The sequence below is a fragment of the Oryx dammah genome, unplaced genomic scaffold (genome assembly GCF_014754425.2).
Source record: "Oryx dammah isolate SB20612 unplaced genomic scaffold, SCBI_Odam_1.1 HiC_scaffold_27, whole genome shotgun sequence".
Taxonomy (NCBI): domain Eukaryota; kingdom Metazoa; phylum Chordata; class Mammalia; order Artiodactyla; family Bovidae; genus Oryx; species Oryx dammah.
Genome location: NW_024070211.1, coordinates 9,665,944 through 9,683,464, shown reverse-complemented (window position 1 = coordinate 9,683,464; position 17,521 = coordinate 9,665,944). Strand labels below are relative to the sequence as shown.

Sequence of the window (17,521 nt, the reverse complement as noted above, 5' to 3'; positions counted from 1 at the left end):
ATAATATCTCTACTTTGGACACTTGCTCCCAGTGACTACTTACTGAGTGCCTACCATGTGCCAGGCACTATTCTAGGGACTTGGCATGTATCAATGAACCACATTCGTGTCTCACATTCTTAGCTACCAAAGACTTTTGCTAGGCTGTCTCACCACCACCTCAACTGTGGCGTGTTTAAAGTGGAACTAAGCATCTCTTCCTTAGTAATGGCAGTATGGCCAAGGCAGGGGGTTTGAGGCAAACAGACATACTCTGAAACTCAGCTTTGCCACAGGCTGTGTGTGAGGCTGCAGTCAAATGAATTTTTCTCAGTTTTCTCATCTGTAAAATGGGAATAACAGGGAGGATGAGACATGAATTCTAGCTGCACCTCTTACTAGCTGGGTTTCTTCTGATGATGCCATTTGCGAGATGTGTGACAAGGCGGATCATTTAACCTCTCTGCCTCTGTTTCCTTGATCACTGAAAGGGAGTAAGGGTACTTACCCCATAGGGCTATTGTGAGGATTAAATGAGTTAATGCACGTGAAGAAGCACAAAGCAGATGCTTAAGAAGTACACACTGGGGGACATCCTTGCTGGTCCAGGGGTTAAGAGTCCACCCTGCAAGGGACACAGGTGCATCCCTGGTCGGGGAACCAGATCCCAAATGCCACAGAGCAATGGAGCCTGCGCGCCACAACTGCTGAGCCTGCACGCCACCAACCAGAGAGTCCGTGCACCACAATGAAAGATCTCGCATGATAGAACAAAGGTCACACATACTGCAACTAAGACCCCATCCAGCCAAATAAAAATGAATTGAAAAAAAAAATGTGTGCACGTTATTATTAGCTCAGAGAACTACGGAGAGAAAGAAGGGAATGAGAACAGGTCACTGAGTGCTATTGTGTGCTAAGCGCTTTGCATATATTCTCCTCTTCAACATCTCAGGAGGGGAAGTTATCATCTTAATCTCCAGGTTACCATTTAGGAGCCTTTCCCCGGTGAGGCTAGTGAATTGCCTAAGGCCACACAGTGACAGAATCACGATGTGAATCCAAGTTCCCAAAGCTTGGGCTTGAGGTCTTTTTGTAAATTTGCAATTGCCACCATGAGTGTTATTCTTCCCTGCCTGGTTCCTTATTTCTCCTGATGGCGCAATCCAAGGGCTGAAAGGCACCTTGAAGAGCATGTAACATGGCCCCCAGCAGACACCCGATGCTGCTGCTCCCACTCCTTCAGCTTACAGATGAGAAAAGAGGCCCAGAGAGGTTACGGGATTCATCTGAGGTCCCACAGCCAGTGAGTGACTGAGCCAGGGGAACCCCGTCTGGAGTTCCCCGGGCAGACCCTTCCTTCTCCTTCATCCGGGCCTGGCCAGTCACTAGGTCTGGTCAAGTTCTTTCTTCATCACCCATTCCTCTCCACTCCCACCCCCCATCCCAGCCCAGGCCGTATTACCGAACAGCAGCCCCGAAAGACTGCGGCTCCCCATCCTGCTGCCTTTTAACCTGCCCTGCACACACCACCACATTCCCCTAAAGAACCCCTTTCAAGCCACGTCCCAGCTCAGAAAACGCTCACTGGCCTCCCCTAAAAAAAAAACAGGATAAAGGTAAACTTCTCATCCTGATATCAGGGCCCTCCACAGCTGGGTTCAATCTCCAATCCAGCTTTGCTCCTGCCACTCTGCTCTGGCTTCCTGCCCTCCATGCCCCAGCCGGGCCGCCCTTCTCTCTGCTCGCCAGGACTCACCGGGCCTCAGCAGCAGCCTCTCTGACCACAGGAGCCTCACATACAGCACAGAACATGCTCTCGACTCCATGCTGAGTTGTGACAGGGCTGCTGGGTGTGTACGCTGTCTCCCCAGCTGGACACCACGTCGCTTGAGAGCAGAGACAGCGGGACCAACAGGCAGCCCTGGGGCCTAGGACCTGTGAGGCAGCAGGCAAGGGGGAGAGACACAGGCAGGCCTGGAGCTTACGCCCTGACCCTCCCACGTAGGAGCTGGTGCCCTCTGGGAAGCTGCTTAATCTCTGTGAACCTGTACCTGTCAAAGCAGACAAATAATGGTGACCACCTTGAAGAGTGGAAAGGATCAGAAACAGTACAGGTCAAGGAACTGGCGCTCAGTGAGTCCGTATGTGTGTGCTCAGACCCTCTGCGACCCCATGGACTGTAGCCCGCCAGGCTCCTCTGTCCATGGGATTTCCCAGGCAAGAATATTGGAGTGGGTTGCCATTTCCTCCTCCAGGGGATCGTCCCGACCCAGGGATCAAACCTGCGTCTCCTGCATTACAGGCAGATTCTTCCTGGTGAGTACTTACAACTAGCTGTTTTCATGAGGGGCAGCAAGAATGTTCCACCTGCCACACAACAGCACTCTTTTCACATGCTAGCAAGGTCATGAACAAAATCTTCCAGGCTAGGCTTCAACAGTATGTGAACTGAGAACTTCCAGATGTACAAGCCGGATTTAGAAAAGGCAGAGGAACCAGAGATCAAATGGCCAACATCCGTTGGATCACAGAAGAAGCAAGAGAATTTCAGAAAAATACCTACTTCTGCTTCATTGACTACACTAAAGCTTTTGACTGTGTGGATGACAGTCAAACAAACTGGAAAATTCTTAAAGAGATGGGAATACCAGACCACCTTACCTACCTCCTGAGAAATCTGTGTGCTGGTCAAGAAGCGACAGCTAGACATGGAACAACAGACTGGTTCAAAATTGGGAATGGATTGCGTCAAGGCTGTATATTGTCACCCTGTTTATTTAACTTATATGCAGAGTACATCATGTGAAATGCTGGGCTGGATGAAGCACAAGCTGGAATCAAGATTGCCAGGAGAAATATCAATTATCTCAGATAGCAGATGACACTACCCTCATGGCAGAAAGCAAGGAGGAACTGAAGAGCCTCTTGATGAAAGTGAAAGAGGAGAATGAAAAAGCTGGTTTAAAACTCAATATTCAAAAAACGAAGATCATGGCATCCGGTCCCATCACTTCATGGCAAATAGATGGGGAAACAATGGAAACAGTGACAGACTATTTTCTTGGGCTCCAAAATCACTGTGGACAGTGACTGTAGCCATGAAATTAAAAGACACTTGGTCCTTGGAAGAAAAGCTATGACAAACCTAGACAGTGTATTAAAAAGCAGAGATATTACTTTGCCAACAAAGTCCATATAGTCAGTCAAAGCTATGGTTTTTCCAGTGGTCATCTATGGATGTGAGAGCTGGACCATAAAGAAAGCTGAGCGCCGAAGAACTGATGCTTTTAAACTGTGGTGTTGGAGAAGACTCCTGAGAGTCCGTGGACTGCAAGGAGATCCAACCAGTCAATCCTAAAGAAAATCAACTCTTGAATATTGGAAGGACTGATGCTGAAGCTGAAGCTCCAAAACTTTGGCCACCTGATGGGAAGAGCGGACTTATTTGGAAAAGACCCTGATGCTGGGAAAGACTGAAGGCAAAAGAAGAGGACAGGGAGAGGATGAGATGGTTGGATGGCATCACTGACTCAATGGACATGAGTCTGAGCAAACTCCGGGAGATGATGGACAGGGAAGCCTGGCGTGCTGCAGTCCATGGGATCGCAAAGAGTCAGACACGACTGAGCAACTGAACAATAATAACAAGCAAGGCACAGGACCTGGAGTCTGAAACGTTGGGTTTGAACCTTGGTTTTGCTAGTCACTTGCTACTTTAGGAAGTCCCTTCAAGTCTCTGAGCCTCAGTTTCCTCATCCATAAAATGGAGACAAGACTGTCTCACTCTCACAGGGCCATGGTGAGGACTGAGTGAGAGGCTGGGAGGGCAGCCCTGAGCACAGCACTGGGTTCACAGGAGCCTCAGTCCTGACAAACAGCTCAGGCTGGGACACGTAGGGTATAGAACTCCCCAGCTCCTCCCAAAGCTGTTGATGCTGCTGCAAACTCAACCATAATCCTGTTCCTCAGGCCCTAGGTCCCAGCACCTGCCCCTCCCAACTGGTGTCTCCCAGACTTGGATACAGGCTTTGGAGCTAGACAGGCATGTGGATACGAATCTTGGCCCAGACGCTTACTCGCTGTGTGATGTGTGTCAAGTCGCTTAACCTCTCTGTGCCCTCATCTGCTGCAAAAGAAAATGGGCCGCAATCGAATCCACCTCCTAGCGCTGTTAGGAGATCAGGCAAGAATTCATCAAGTGGGTTTAGCAAAGTGTCAAGCAGCTGGCAAGAGCCTAATAAATATTAGCCATTACTATTGCTGGTGTTGTTTCTATGGAACACTATATTCCAAACAACTGATTTATGAAGACACTTGACAACACAACCCAGCTGTGAGTGAAGAACAGCCACAGATCCTCTTCAGGGACCAAGAGAAAAGTTACTGGACCCCTCACTGGATTCCCAGAGGCCCTCCCAGGGCAGATGGGTGCCCACACCTCTCCCCAGGGCAGGAAGAGAACTCCTGCCTGTATGCTCTGGCCTCCAGCAGCCAGGCCTCCTCCTCCCTAGAACTCTGAGAAAGAGGAAGTGAGGCTCTGTGTACCCAGCGTCTTCAGGCTGCTGGGAGCTGAAGGTGGAGAAGAGGAAAAAGGGCCACACTGGTACAAGGGTGCCACCCAGATGCTGAGTAAGGTCACCAACTGCAGGGTCCTAGACGGGGCAAAGGAGGCCTTGTGGGCATGCTGCTACACAGCTGAGCCCCATGTGGGGTAGGGGAAGACAAGCAACTGTTTGCTTTTTCTCAGGCCAGACAGTGCTGACCAATAACTGCCCCGGAGTTGGCCTCAGGATCTTCCTCAACACTACTCCTCCTGGCACCCATCACCAGTGGTAACTTGTCAGTGCCCAGAGCCAAGGCCTCTAACCACACCAACCACGAAGCTCAAGCCTCTTCACTTTCAGCAGAGGAAAACCACTTTCAAAGCGAGTGGACATTCCCTGTTTCACTTGCACCCAAACACCCTGGGCTGGGACGTGTGCCCGAGTTTTATCCACTTCATTCCAACAGTACGAGGTGGGGCTGAAATTAGAACCCTTGTCCTCCAGGGCATTCATCTGTCCCTTCTTCCAGACACAAGCATCTGTGATGTCAAGCTACCGTACAAGGCTAAGGAAGTAGGGCTAAGTACACAGAGGTGAGCCAAATGTGGTTGCTTTGTTACTCAGTGCAGAAAACAGTTGTTGCAGAAATGAATGAAGAAGCAGTAATGAGAGAGGCTGTCCCTGCCCTGCGGGAATCTAAGATCTCCTCCAGGGCTCTGTCTGGTGCAGGCTCTGCCCCAAGAAGTAAAAAAGGCACCCCCGGGTGGGAAACTAAAGCCCCCTCCCTGGACGTGGTAATGAGTGGGAGGCTCCTTCTCGCTAAATGACTAGGAGAAGGAAATGGATATCTTACACCTTTCTCTTGACCAGGGGGTCTGCTCTAGGTCTCTTCACCCCAACCTCAGCCCCACAGACACACAGCCCCAGCTCTGCAGAGTGAACCTGAATGGCTGGGGCTGAACCAAAACCCCGTGGCTGGCAGGGAGGCCCCTGGGGCTGGCCATGAGCTACTGAGGAGGTGTTAGGAGGGGAGACCTAGCACCTCTACTCGCCCTGCTAGGACCCGATGCTGCCCTCCCATTGCCCCAGCTGTGGCGGAAACAGCTGTGGGTGCCCAGCTCCCAGGTTTGACGTCAGCCAGGGCAGCCAGGCTGTGGGCACCGAGGTCGTTGCAATCTGCCTGAACAGCTCTGTTCCTGCTAGAGGTTTATGGAGCTCCTGCCACAGGCAGGCTTCCTGGCAGGCCTGGGGATACAGGAAGAGCTTGGCCTGTGGGGCAGAGTGAGAAGGAGCTGTGGATAATTACAGAGTCAGCACAGGAGGCACTGAGTCAAGTACGGTGACTCTGGGACCAGTGTGACCTTATTGTGAAACCTGGCCTGGCCCCTCTTTAGCCTGTGATTTGGAGGAAGTTGCTCAGCCTCCCTGAGCCTCAGCCTCCTCGCTGGGTGACGGCAGTATCGACCTTGTCACGTGATGATGCCAGGGAGAGATGGAAAGGTGAGACCCCGGGATGGCCAATCAACGCTGTTACCAGTGTCTGTACTCAACACCAGGAGAAGACGGAGTGGAATACGTGGGGCAGGGGGCAAGAGGCAGCATTCAAGAAAACAATGAGAGGGACTTCCCTGGTGGTCCAGTGGCTGAGAATCCACCAGGCAATCAATGCAGGGGATGCAGGTTCGATCCCTGGGTGGGGAACTAAGATCCCCCATGTTGCAACTACGAGCTCGTAAGCCTCAGTGAAAAGATCCCAATAGGGGCAACAGAGATTCTGCGTTCCGCAACCTAGACCTGGCGCAAATCCACAAATAAATTTAAAAATAAACACTGAAAAGAAAAGAGAGCAAGAAGGGATGAGGAAGGTGCACAGGATGGGAACCTGGGAAAGAGTGAGACCTCAGGCTCATATGGTTAGGGGCAAAACACGGCAGCAGAGGGGACCCCAAGAGCCTAGGCCAGAGAGCGCAGTGTGGCCGGGGAGCGGGGAGTGGAAGGAGGTGAGGAGGGAACTGTGGCCCAGAGCCCACCTTGATTCTGAAGGCCAGTGTGCCTCAGGGGGCGCACTTTCAGGAAGGTGGGAGACGGTGTCTCCAGGTCATGACAGTAAGCAGCACCGAACCGCATGATGAGAAAAGGCACTCCCAGTTTCAATTCTCTTTCAGGCCTTGACTCCACCAGGGCAAGGTCTCAGCTCACAGGCCTCAAAGTAACTGCTTTCCACAGGCAACTGTAACCACCAAGGATTCTGACACACTGTTACACTTTTGTCCTTATGATAATCTTCTATTTGGAGCAAGTGGCTTCTGCTAACAGGGGTGATACACATTTTCCCATGGAAAAATACATTTAAAACAAGCCATTTACAGGAAAACTCTAAAGAAAGGAGGGTACCAAGGTGAGATGCTGAAAGGACAAAAACCACTCAGGTTGTACGTCAATGGCCGATCTTCAGGAAATGGGGCTGAGAGCACTGGGGGCGGCCCACGTTCTGAGCTGGGGGCAGGGGGCCGGGTCTAATGTGGATCTCGGAGAGAAGACTGTGACCGAAGGGAGAGCGGCCGGTGGAGCACTGACCAGCGGGGTGGACAATGAGCTGTCTTCCCCAGGGCAGTGGGCTTCAGAAGTACCCCCACGGGAGACATCCTGGAGACAGACAGGATGTGGTTTGTGACCTGCCGTGTGGCGGCGGAGAGAGAGACGGCTTGTTTCTGTCGTGTGAGCTGTAACCGTGACTAGGGGAGTGTCTGCCACCCAGATTCGGGTGTTTCCATGACCTCCCATCACACCAGGGGCTTTCAGGGGCAATGCTGCCGCCTCCTACCCCTTCTCCAGCTGCCCAGAGCCTGCAGGTGGTCCAGATGCTGGTCTCACCAGCTGTCAACTCAGGGGCTCAGACCAGGGTGTCCCACCAGCCCTGTCGGCCTGAGCCTCTGGGGTTTCACCAGACGTCTACCGCTAAAACAGGGACCATCCTGGGCAAACTGTGAGGTGCTGGCCACCCCACCCCAGAGGTTCCTTAGGGGGTGGGAGCCCTCGAACCAGATCCTGTGGGGCTGGAATTGCTGTCTATGGGGCCAAAGCAAGAGGGTCACACTGTCTACATTGGTGCAGGCCCCCAGTGACCAGCTCATGTTTATATAAACAACATCACCTGCCTCAGAGTCAGCCCCCATCCTTCTCAAAAAGCTCAGGGACAGCGTGGGCCACGACCTGCTGGTCTCTCCACAGCTCTGGGTGCTGCTGTGGCCACCGTCTTCTCCACGACCACCGCTATAGAGACAGCTAGTGGGAATTTGCCGTATGACTCAGGGAGCTCAAACTGGGCTCTGTAATAACCTAGAGAGGAGGGAGGGAGACTCCAGAGGGAGGGGACACAGGTTCACCGGTGGTTAATGCATGTTGATATATGACAGAAATCAAACCCATGTTGCAAGGCAATCCTCAATCGATAAAAAGTAAATAAACATTTTGTAAAAAGCAGGGCAAAGACTAATAGAGTTCTGCCAAGAAAACGCACTGGTCATAGCAAACACCCTCTTCCAACAACACAAGAGAAGACTCTACACATGGACATCACCAGATGGTCAACACCAAAATCAGATTGATTATATTATCTGCAGCCAAAGATGGAAAAGCTCTATACAGTCAACAAAAACAAGACCAGGTGCTGACTGTGGCTCAGATCATGAGCTCTTTATTGCCAAATTCAGACTTAAATTGAAGAAAGTAGGGAAAACCGCTAGACCATTCAGGTATGACCTAAATCAAATCCCTTATGATTATACAGTGGAAGAGAGAAATAGATTTAAGGGCCTAGATCTGATAGATAGAGTGCCTGATGAACTATGGAATGACATTGTACACGAGACAGGGATCAAGACCATCCCCATGGAAAAGAAATGCAAAAAAGCAAAATGGCTGTCTGAGGAGGCCTTACAAATAGCTGTGAAAAGAAGAGAGGCGAAAAGCAAAGGAGAAAAGGAAAGATATAAGCATCTGAATGGAGAGTTCCAAAGAATAGCAAGAAGAGACAAGAAAGCCTTCTTCAGCGATCAGTGCAAAGAAATAGAGGAAAACAACAGAATGGGAAAGACTAGAGATCTCTTCAAGAAAATTAGAGATACCAAGGGAACATTTCATGCAAAGATGGGCTGATAAAGGACAGAAATGGTATGGACCTAACAGAAGCAGAAGATATTAAGAAGAGGTGGCAAGAATACATGGAAGAACTGTACAAAAAAGATCTTCAAGACCAAGATAATCATGATGATGTGATCACTAATCTAGAGCCAGACATCTTGGAATGTGAAGTCAAGTGGGCCTTAGAAAGCATCACTACGACAAAGCTAGTGGAGGTGATGGAATTCCAGTGGAGCTGTTTCAAATCCTGGAAGATGATGCTGTGAAAGTGCTGCAACTCAATATGCCAGCAAATTTGGAAAACTCAGCAGTGGCCACAGGACTGGAAAAGGTCAGTTTTCATTCCAATTCCAAAGGTAATGCCAAAGAATGCTCAAACTACCGCACAATTGCACTCATCTCACATGCTAGTAAAGTAATGCTCAAAATTCTCCAAGCCAGGCTTCAGCAATACGTGAACCATGAACTCCCTGATGTTCAAGCTGGTTTTAGAAAAGGCAGAGGAACCAGAGATCAAATTGCCAACATCCGCTGGATCATGGAAAAGACAAGAGAGTTCCAGAAAAACATCTATTTCTGCTTTATTGACTATGCCAAAGCCTTTGACTGTATGGATCACAATAAACTGTGGAAAATTCTGAAAGAGATGGGAATACCAGACCACCTAATCTGCCTCTTGAGAAGTCTGTATGCAGGTCAGGAAGCAACAGTTAGAACTGGACATGGAACAACAGACTGGTTCCAAATAGGAAAAGGAGTACGTCAAGGCTGTATATTGTCACCCTGCTTATTTAACTTCTATGCAGAGTACATCACGAGAAACGCTGGACTGGAAGAAACACAAGCTGGAATCAAGATTGCCAGGAGAAATATCAATAACCTCAGATATGCAGATGACACCACCCTTATGGCAGAAAGTGAAGAGGAACTAAAAAGCCTCTTTCACTTTCATCAAGAGGCTTTTTAGAAAGTTGGCTTAAAGCTCAACATTCAGAAAACGAAGATCATGGCATCTGGTCCCATCACTTCATGGGAAATAGATGGGGAAACAGTAGAAACAGTGTCAGACTTTTTTTGGGGGGCTCCAAAATCACTGCAGATGGTGACTGCAGTCATGAAATTAAAAGACATTTACTCCTTGGAAGAAAAGTTATGACCAACCTAGATAGTATATTCAAAAGCAGAGACATTATTTTGCCGACTAAAGTCCGTCTAGTCAAGGCTATGGTTTTTCCTGTGGTCATGTATGGATGTGAGAGTTGGACTGTGAAGAAGGCTGAGAGCCGAAGAATTGATGCTTTTGAACTGTGGTGTTGGAGAAGGGTCTTGAGAGTCCCTTGGACTGCAAGGAGATCCAACCAATCCATTCTGAAGGAGATCAACCCTGTGATTTCTTTGGAAGGAATGATGCTCAAGCTGAAGCTCCAGTACTTTGGCCACCTCATGCGAAGAGCTGACTCATTGGAAAAGACTCTGATGCTGGGAGGGATTGGGGGCAGGAGGAGAAGGGGACGACCGAGGATGAGATGGCTGGATGGCATCACGGACTCGATGGACGTGAGTCTGAGTGAACTCCGGGAGTTGGTGATGGACAGGGAGGCCTGGCATGCTGCGATTTATGGGGTCGCAAAGAGTCGGACACGACTGAGCGACTGAACTGAACTGAACTGAACTGAAAAAGGCTCAGTGATGTTAGTCCTTTATAAGAAAATATGTTTCACCTTGAGGAGAAGCTTCCAGCTCAAGTTCAGAATTCAAAGGCCCCAAAGATGCTACCTTCCAGGCTAGGTAACTGTTCTCAAAGGGATGTTTCCAACCCTGACACTCAGGGGTCCACAAGACTGTCTCCACCCCTGTTCCAAATTATCCGAAGCACTCGTGTCCAGCTAACACCGCCTGCTCAGCATCCACACTGGCCCCTTTATCCCACTGTCCTCTCCTCGGGCCCCATTGACACAGGGGGCTCCCCTCACACACCTTCCTGTTCTTGAAGCCCACTCACACTGCAGGGTTTGGCTCAGGGCACCTCTCCAGGAAGCCTCCCTGAAACCTCTCAGCAGAAGACACCCCTGGTTCCTTCTATCGTCTTCCAAAGCCCGATCTCACCTGTGGGGGCCAGATGGGGCTTCCCCCGGGGACTGAGCGAGCCTGGAGACCCCCAGAGGGAGGATTCACATCAGATTCACACCCCCACTCCCCACCCCCACCTCCGTGCCTCCTCTCCCAGCAGTCAGGAGTCAGCATACAGAACTGACACATGAATGGCCAAACCGATGACATCTAATTGGGAGACATTCCAACCATCTTTCCACCGGTCACTGAAGGAAGCAAGGAGGGCCTCACAGAGGCTGGTGCCTTCAGCCCCCACGTGCAGACAAAGTGGACAACACACTCACCACCCAGGAAAGACTGCTGGGCCTGCCTGACGATTCTGTAACGACCCAGGGCCAAGCTGGAAGGACGAGGTGCTCTGGGAAGCTACTACAAAGGTACGGCCCCACTGGGGTCACACAGGGTTCCCAGACACTTGAACTGAGCCCTAAGAAGAAACAGCATGTGGCCGTGGAAGGCCAGGACGTGTCCCGGCCGCGATCCCAGAGGAGAAAAAACACAGGGTTTGGGAGCTGAGGCTCCAGGGCCGTGGGACCCCCTGCCTCAGTTTCCACAGCGGCACAGCCAGCCTCATAGCTGTGAGGATCTACGGGAATAAAGGATGGGACTCGCTCAGCACAGTCAGGCTCTCCCCGAACCTGGGGATTATTCGGGTCAGTACGACCCAAACAGCTCACAGGGAGGCGGGAGGGTGCCAGGCAGCCAGGCCTCTGCAGCCCAGGCTGAGTCAGACATTAATCCGGCCTCATTAGCCCCAACCTGGAGGGAGGAGAAACAGGGCTGCCTGTGACCAGCTGCCGGGTCAGACCTGGGACACTGGAATGGTGGACACCGGGAGGCTGAGTGGCAAGCAGCCCAGGGGTGCAAGAAGGAAGGAAGGAAGCTGGATGCAGGCCGAGGAAAAAGGCAACCGAGGGTGTGGCTGAGGACAGGCCAGGGCAGTGGAAGGAGACAAAGAACAGATAGGCATGGGCGAGCATGCCCCCCTGGGCCGCTCCAGAGCATCAGTGGACCGACTTCCAGGACAGATGCCGCAGGGCTCTGCCCTTCTCAGGGTTGTCAGGGCTCTTCAGAGGCAGCTGGGCGTTTATTCAAAAGTCTGTCTGAGAGTCACCCTGTTAGGGGAAGGAGCCAACCACGGACCGGAAACCCCCGAGGTGTGCAACCATCCACGTCACTGCTCAGCAGGAAGGAGCCAGGGTGGAGCAGGCTGAGATTAAGGCCCTGGCTGCAGCGATGCCCGGCCACCTGGGGGGGCAACCTGTGCAGCAGCTCTGGGAGGCCAAGGGCCACCTGGGTGCTGGCGGCACAGGTCCTCTGTGGCCATGCTGGCCTTCCTGCCGTCCCTCAAACACACCAGTCTGCTCACTGCTCCCAGCTTTTGCTTTTACTGTGTCCAGGCCACACGTGACTGCTCAAGTGCCACCTCCTCCCAAGGGCCAGCCTGACCATCTCATCTAGACCAACCCACTCCCCACCCCAGCGAGCTCTCCCCAGACAGCGGCGGCGGCTCAGCCCCTCATCTCTGCAGGTCCTTGTGTCTGCTCAGATATCAGCTCCTTCACAAGGCCTTCCGCCCCTCTGTTTATAATTGTACACCCTCCCCCAGCTCTCACCCTGCCTCCCCGAGCTCCCTTCTTCTCTGCATCGCAGCCTAGATATTTGTTAGCTGTCTTTCTCCTACCACTGGAATGTCAGCTCCAAGAAGACAGGGATTATCATTGGATTTGTTTGCTACTGTATCTAGAAAAGGTGCCTGGCACGTAGTAGGGGCTCAGTAAATGTTTGATGACTGAATGAATAAGTGTGTATGAGTTTTTAAGAGCAGGGGTTCTGGTTAGAGTGCCTAGGGTCCTATTCAGGCTCTTCCACTTCCTGTGTGACTTGTGACCATTTACTTAACTTCCAAAAGACCCAAGGTAATCAATCAGTAAAAGGAGAATAACAACAGTACCTGTCTCATGGGATTACAGCGGGATTAAATAAGATCATGCATATAAAGAGGTGAACACAGAGCCCCGGCCTCCTGTAAGTACTCAGGACTGTCTGGCTGTCAACACCAGCCCTCCCATGCAGGTATTTCTTGGTTATCCGCTCACTTGCTTATCCTCTGCTGCTTGCACTCTAGCATCAGCTCCAGCTGGCCCTGCTTGCCCCTGGACCCCCAGTGCCTAGCACACTGTGGGAAGAGAAAATCAGGCCTCCTCTCAAATCAAGGAAGGCGCAGTTTGCAGACACAGCCACAGCTGGAGCAGGAGCCTCACCAATCTGTTTCTCCAGGGCAGCTGCCTCACAGACCGTGGCCCGGGGCAGGATTCCGGGGTCGGTGAAACTTGTCTGCAGCAGGCAGCTCATGACGAAGAAAAACAGGATGGCAGCAATGATGGGGATGGCGAGGGTCAGGTGGCGGGCCAAAAAAGGACAGCTGGAAAAAGAGAGGGAGAGAGACGTGAGCAGATACCCCAGCGGCTGCCTGGGGCACAGGGTTGCAGCTCCAGGCAGGTGCTATCATCCCAGCAAACACCACCATATAGTCCTGAACGGATGCAGAGGTACAGCCCCTGGGTGAGTGCGGCCACACGCCTTTATGTCCTTCTGCCCTGCCCTTCCGTGCCTAGAGCAGACATCACTAATTGATCCTTGCACTTTCTCCCTGAGCACCTGGCAGACATGACCAATAGGTCCTGGCACTCAACCCCTGCACTTGGCTGCAACCTCCGAATCCTTCTACACACAGAACTTCAGGCAGCCGCCACCAATGAACTGGACTGTCACTTGAGATGACTCATCCATGATGATGTTCACTCATTTATTCGGTCACTCCACGTGTTTACTGAGGCTCAGGTGGTAAAGAATCCACCTGCAATGCAGGAGATGGGAGTTCAATTCCTGGGTCGGGAAGATCCCCTGGAGAAGGAAATGGCAACCCACTCCAGTGTTCTTGCCTGGGAAATCCCATGGACTGAGGAGCCTGGTGGGCTACAGTCCACGGGGTCACAAAGAGTTATAACACAATAATTCTAGTCTTAAAGGCACTACTTTAACAAGCAGCAGGGATAATGACCGCTTGTGAGGAAGACAAGAGTCCCCCTGCTTCTTCAATGAGGCGTAGTCTAGTGGGGAAAACAGATACGTAAACAAAGAATTGCCACACAGGGCGTTGCCTGTATAACGGGGAAGAGAGAAGCAGCGGGACAGTTAGGAAAGACTGGCTGGAGGAGAGAGAGCCTGAGCCAGAACCTGAATGAGTCGGGCCCGCCAGGTAGAGCGGGGCTGAGGGAAGAGCCTGGTCCAGCCACCGCCACTGTCACCCAGAGACCGGCATCCCCGCTCGGTTCCATCAGGCCCCCTGGCCCCGGTGAGCCCCCGCAGCCTGCGCACGGGTCTAATGCTGAGGCCCACCCATACTATCAACCACCGTCCTGCGTGGCCTTCCCTCCCAGAGCCAGAGTGGCCCCTGGCGGGTGGGAAACTACTATCTGGGGATGACTGGCCGCTGGGAGGCCTGAGTCAGCCCAGGTTCCAGGAGCCGACGAAGCAGCAGGAACAAACCTGTGGGTTATCTGCACACAGTTTCTGGAGCCTCTGCTGTTGGAGGGTCTGGCCTCCAGAGAGGCCCTTCCCTTGAGGAGCAGAGACTGCCAAAACCAAGGGCTCCCAGGGGGTCACGCGCTGCTCCGACACATCAGTGGTCCCGGGCCTGAGCCTCAAACAGAGCTGGGCCCTCCGTGTCACCCACGTGACAGCTCAAAAAAGTTCATGTACAACTAGACTTCTTGGGAGACGGAGAAGACCTAAAGTCTGAGACTCGCAGAGCCCTCAGAGACAGCAAGTCCTGGCCACCTGGTTTTACTGAGGGAGGACCCCAAAGCCCACGGGCAGATCCCAAGTCAGCCGGCCAGGCTCCCAGCAAACACTGTGTCCACCTCATTCAACAAATACATGTAAATAAAGTAAAAATAAAAATTAAAAAAAAACCACAAATACATGCATTTTCTATTGTACTGTAAAACAGTTACTGTATCGAGTGCCTACTACATACCAAGCCCTGTTCTTGGCACTGTGGGTACAACAGTGAGAATAAATTCCTGTTCTCATAGAGGCAAGAAGCTAACAAAAAGCGTAAGTACCGTACGTCAGATGGAGGTAAGTGTTTTGGAGAATAAGTCAGGGCAGAGGTGACAGGAGGCTGGGGTGCAGCTGCCTCTATTATAGGGATGGTCAGGGAAGGGCAGGAGAAAGTGTGGGAGGGAGCCAGGTGGCTCTCTAAAGGAAGAATATCCCAAACCATGCAAAGGCCCTGAGGTCGGAGCGCACACGGAGGCCACACGGTGCCTGGGAGGGAGGGCACCGGGGACAGTGGGAGGAGCCGGGGACAGGGAGGAAGCCATCACCAGGGCTCCAGCTCTCATCTAGAGAGCCACGGGATACTCAGATCTACCCCAGTCCAGGCCCAAGTGAGCTCCGGGCCCAAACCCGAACCTTCTTGCCAACGCCACCAGCCCAGGTGAGGAGAAGCAGAGACAAAGAGGAGATACTCTACCAGCCCTCCTGGAACCCAGAAGTCCTCGCTGCCCCTCCCTCTCTGGGGACAAGCCTGGCACCCATGAAGACATCCCCTCAGCCCAGTGGAAGTCCTGCTTCTGAACGGACCAGATCCCACACTACAGGGTCACAGGGCCCAGCCTGAGCAAGCACCACTTCCTCCTGCCTCAGCTAGGGCCCTAGCTGGGAGGGCCTGGTAGAGCCCGAGGGAGGCTGGAAAAGGCACTTTCAAAAGACCCACGTGGGCCGGCCCAAGGAGGTGGATCCGAAACTCAGCCCAGGGGCCGTGCTGGGGACTGGGGGAGCTTCCCCAGAGCTTCTGCTTGCTCATTATTCCAGAACTTTTTCATCCACCCTGAGTCAGAAAGGCAAGCTGAAAGGGAGAAGCTAATTTGTAGAAAGTCCTCACCTTACTTCAAGGGGAAGCCCAAGGTTGCAGAAACAGGACCTGGCAGCTGGAAAGGGTACCTGGGGGCCCCTGTCTTTGTGGCAGCCTGACCTTGGCCCTTGGGAAGGGTTTTCTGGTGATGACAAGTAATAGCATCAGCCAGCTCTAAACGCCTATTACCAGCTAAAAGCTTACAGGCCTAGGTTCATGTCATCTCGTGACACCCTGACAGGGTGGGTAATGTCATAAATCCCACTTTATAGATATGGAAACTGGGGTCTAAGAAGCAAAGTGACGCCCCGAAGTCACTCACTTAATGCCTGATGGAGCTGAGATCTGAACCCGCTCTGCGGGCTGCAGAGATGGTGTTCCCGACCACCTGGGTAACTGAGTAAGACCACAAAGAAGGATGGGCAGCAGAAGAGGGAGAGGCGGGACTCCACGCAGCTCGAGTGTGTGTGCATGCAAGGAAATCAGGGAGCAGGTGGCTCAAGCTGGAGATCAAGGGTTCAGTGGAAAACTTCTGATACAAAGATGTGACCTGGTAAAGGGACACACGTCCTTTCCTCCACCCCTAAAACGGAGAATCTGTGTGGGCCAGTCCTGGGTCACTGGGGACATGAAGAGGTCAAACGCCCATGGAGACAAATATGACCTGTCACACAGAAATACTTCGGACTCGTGAAAAATAACAAGGCGCTACAGCTGTTCCTGCCATGGAACCAGCCAGAAGGTGCTCTGGAGTGTTAGGAAGAGAAAGAAAGCCAGGAAGTCAGGAGGTGGGGGCAGGGGCCTGGGAGATGTCTGAGGGGACCACAGGAGGAGAGAGAAGAGCAGAAAGCTTTGGAGAAAATGAGGAAGGTGCTGAAGGGGAAAGGAGCAGTCTGAGAGGCCCAAAGGTGAGGATCTAGGGTGAGAACCACTTAGGGGAAAGTGAGGGGATCGGGTCTGAGAGTAGAGAGATGATCAGGGGACCCTGGAAGGAATAGGGAAGATGGCTGGGGAAACTGGATGTGAGAGTATATAGCCAGAGGCCAAGGAAGACATTCAGAAGTCGTCTGGAAGGGATACAGAGATAAGATGCCTGGAGGGGTCAGAAAGAAGCTGGTGCCAAGAGACAGTCCAGAGGCTAGGCTAGGAGCTGCAGAGGCCTGGGGCAGCTTCTGAGAAGGCAGAAAGGATGGGCGTCCTGGGGAGACACGGGGAGGGCGGTGTTCCTGGCCAGAAGCTGGCAAAGGCAGAGTGCCAGGGGAAGGAGGGGGTACTAAGGGAGGGGCAGGGATGAGGTGGCTGCCAGGGACGGAGGGGACCAGCTTAGATGATGACCCACATGGGCAAGGGGGAGATGCTGAGTCTGGGAGGGTTGGAGGGGACCAGGAAGGACAGATGGGGGATAAGCAAGGAGACCGGAGAGGCTCGAGGGCAGACTCTGAGAGGCACAGGGAAGATGCCGGCCAAGGAGGGGCTGGGAAAGGAGGGTGCCTGGCAGGTGCTGCAAAGGGTGGAGAGTCGGGGAGGTGGAAGAGGAGACGGGGTGCCCGGCAGGCGACCAGAGGAGCTGGAGTGTCCATCAAGGCCTGGGGAAGGCGAGGTGAGCGGCGGAGTGCAACGGGGACCGGAGGGGACGGGGCGCCTAGGGGGGGGGGGACGGGGAGGGTCGGGGGGCGCCGCGGAACTCACTCGAAGACGAAGAAGAGGACGGTGGTGGTGAGGATGAGCAGCAGCGTGAGTGCGAAGACGCCGCCGTGGCCGGCCAGCATGAGGCGGCCGCCGCAGTAGAAGCGGTTGCGGCCCGGGAACACCTCCC

At 52.7% G+C, this 17,521-nt stretch overlaps 1 protein-coding gene across 1 annotated transcript in view; it reads right to left on the bottom strand.

Moving 5' to 3' along the window:
* Window positions 1-17,515, bottom strand: part of ZDHHC18 (zinc finger DHHC-type palmitoyltransferase 18) — a 30,119-nt gene extending 12,604 nt beyond the window's left edge. Inside the window, exons 1-2 of the mRNA XM_040229710.1 lie at window positions 17,395-17,515; window positions 13,046-13,206 (exon numbers count right to left, since the gene is read on the bottom strand). Of these exons, the coding sequence (XP_040085644.1) occupies window positions 13,046-13,206; window positions 17,395-17,474 (241 nt within the window). The 5' untranslated portion in view covers window positions 17,475-17,515. The remainder of the gene's footprint in view (window positions 1-13,045; window positions 13,207-17,394) is intronic.
* Between the last annotated feature and the right edge of the window lie 6 nt (window positions 17,516-17,521).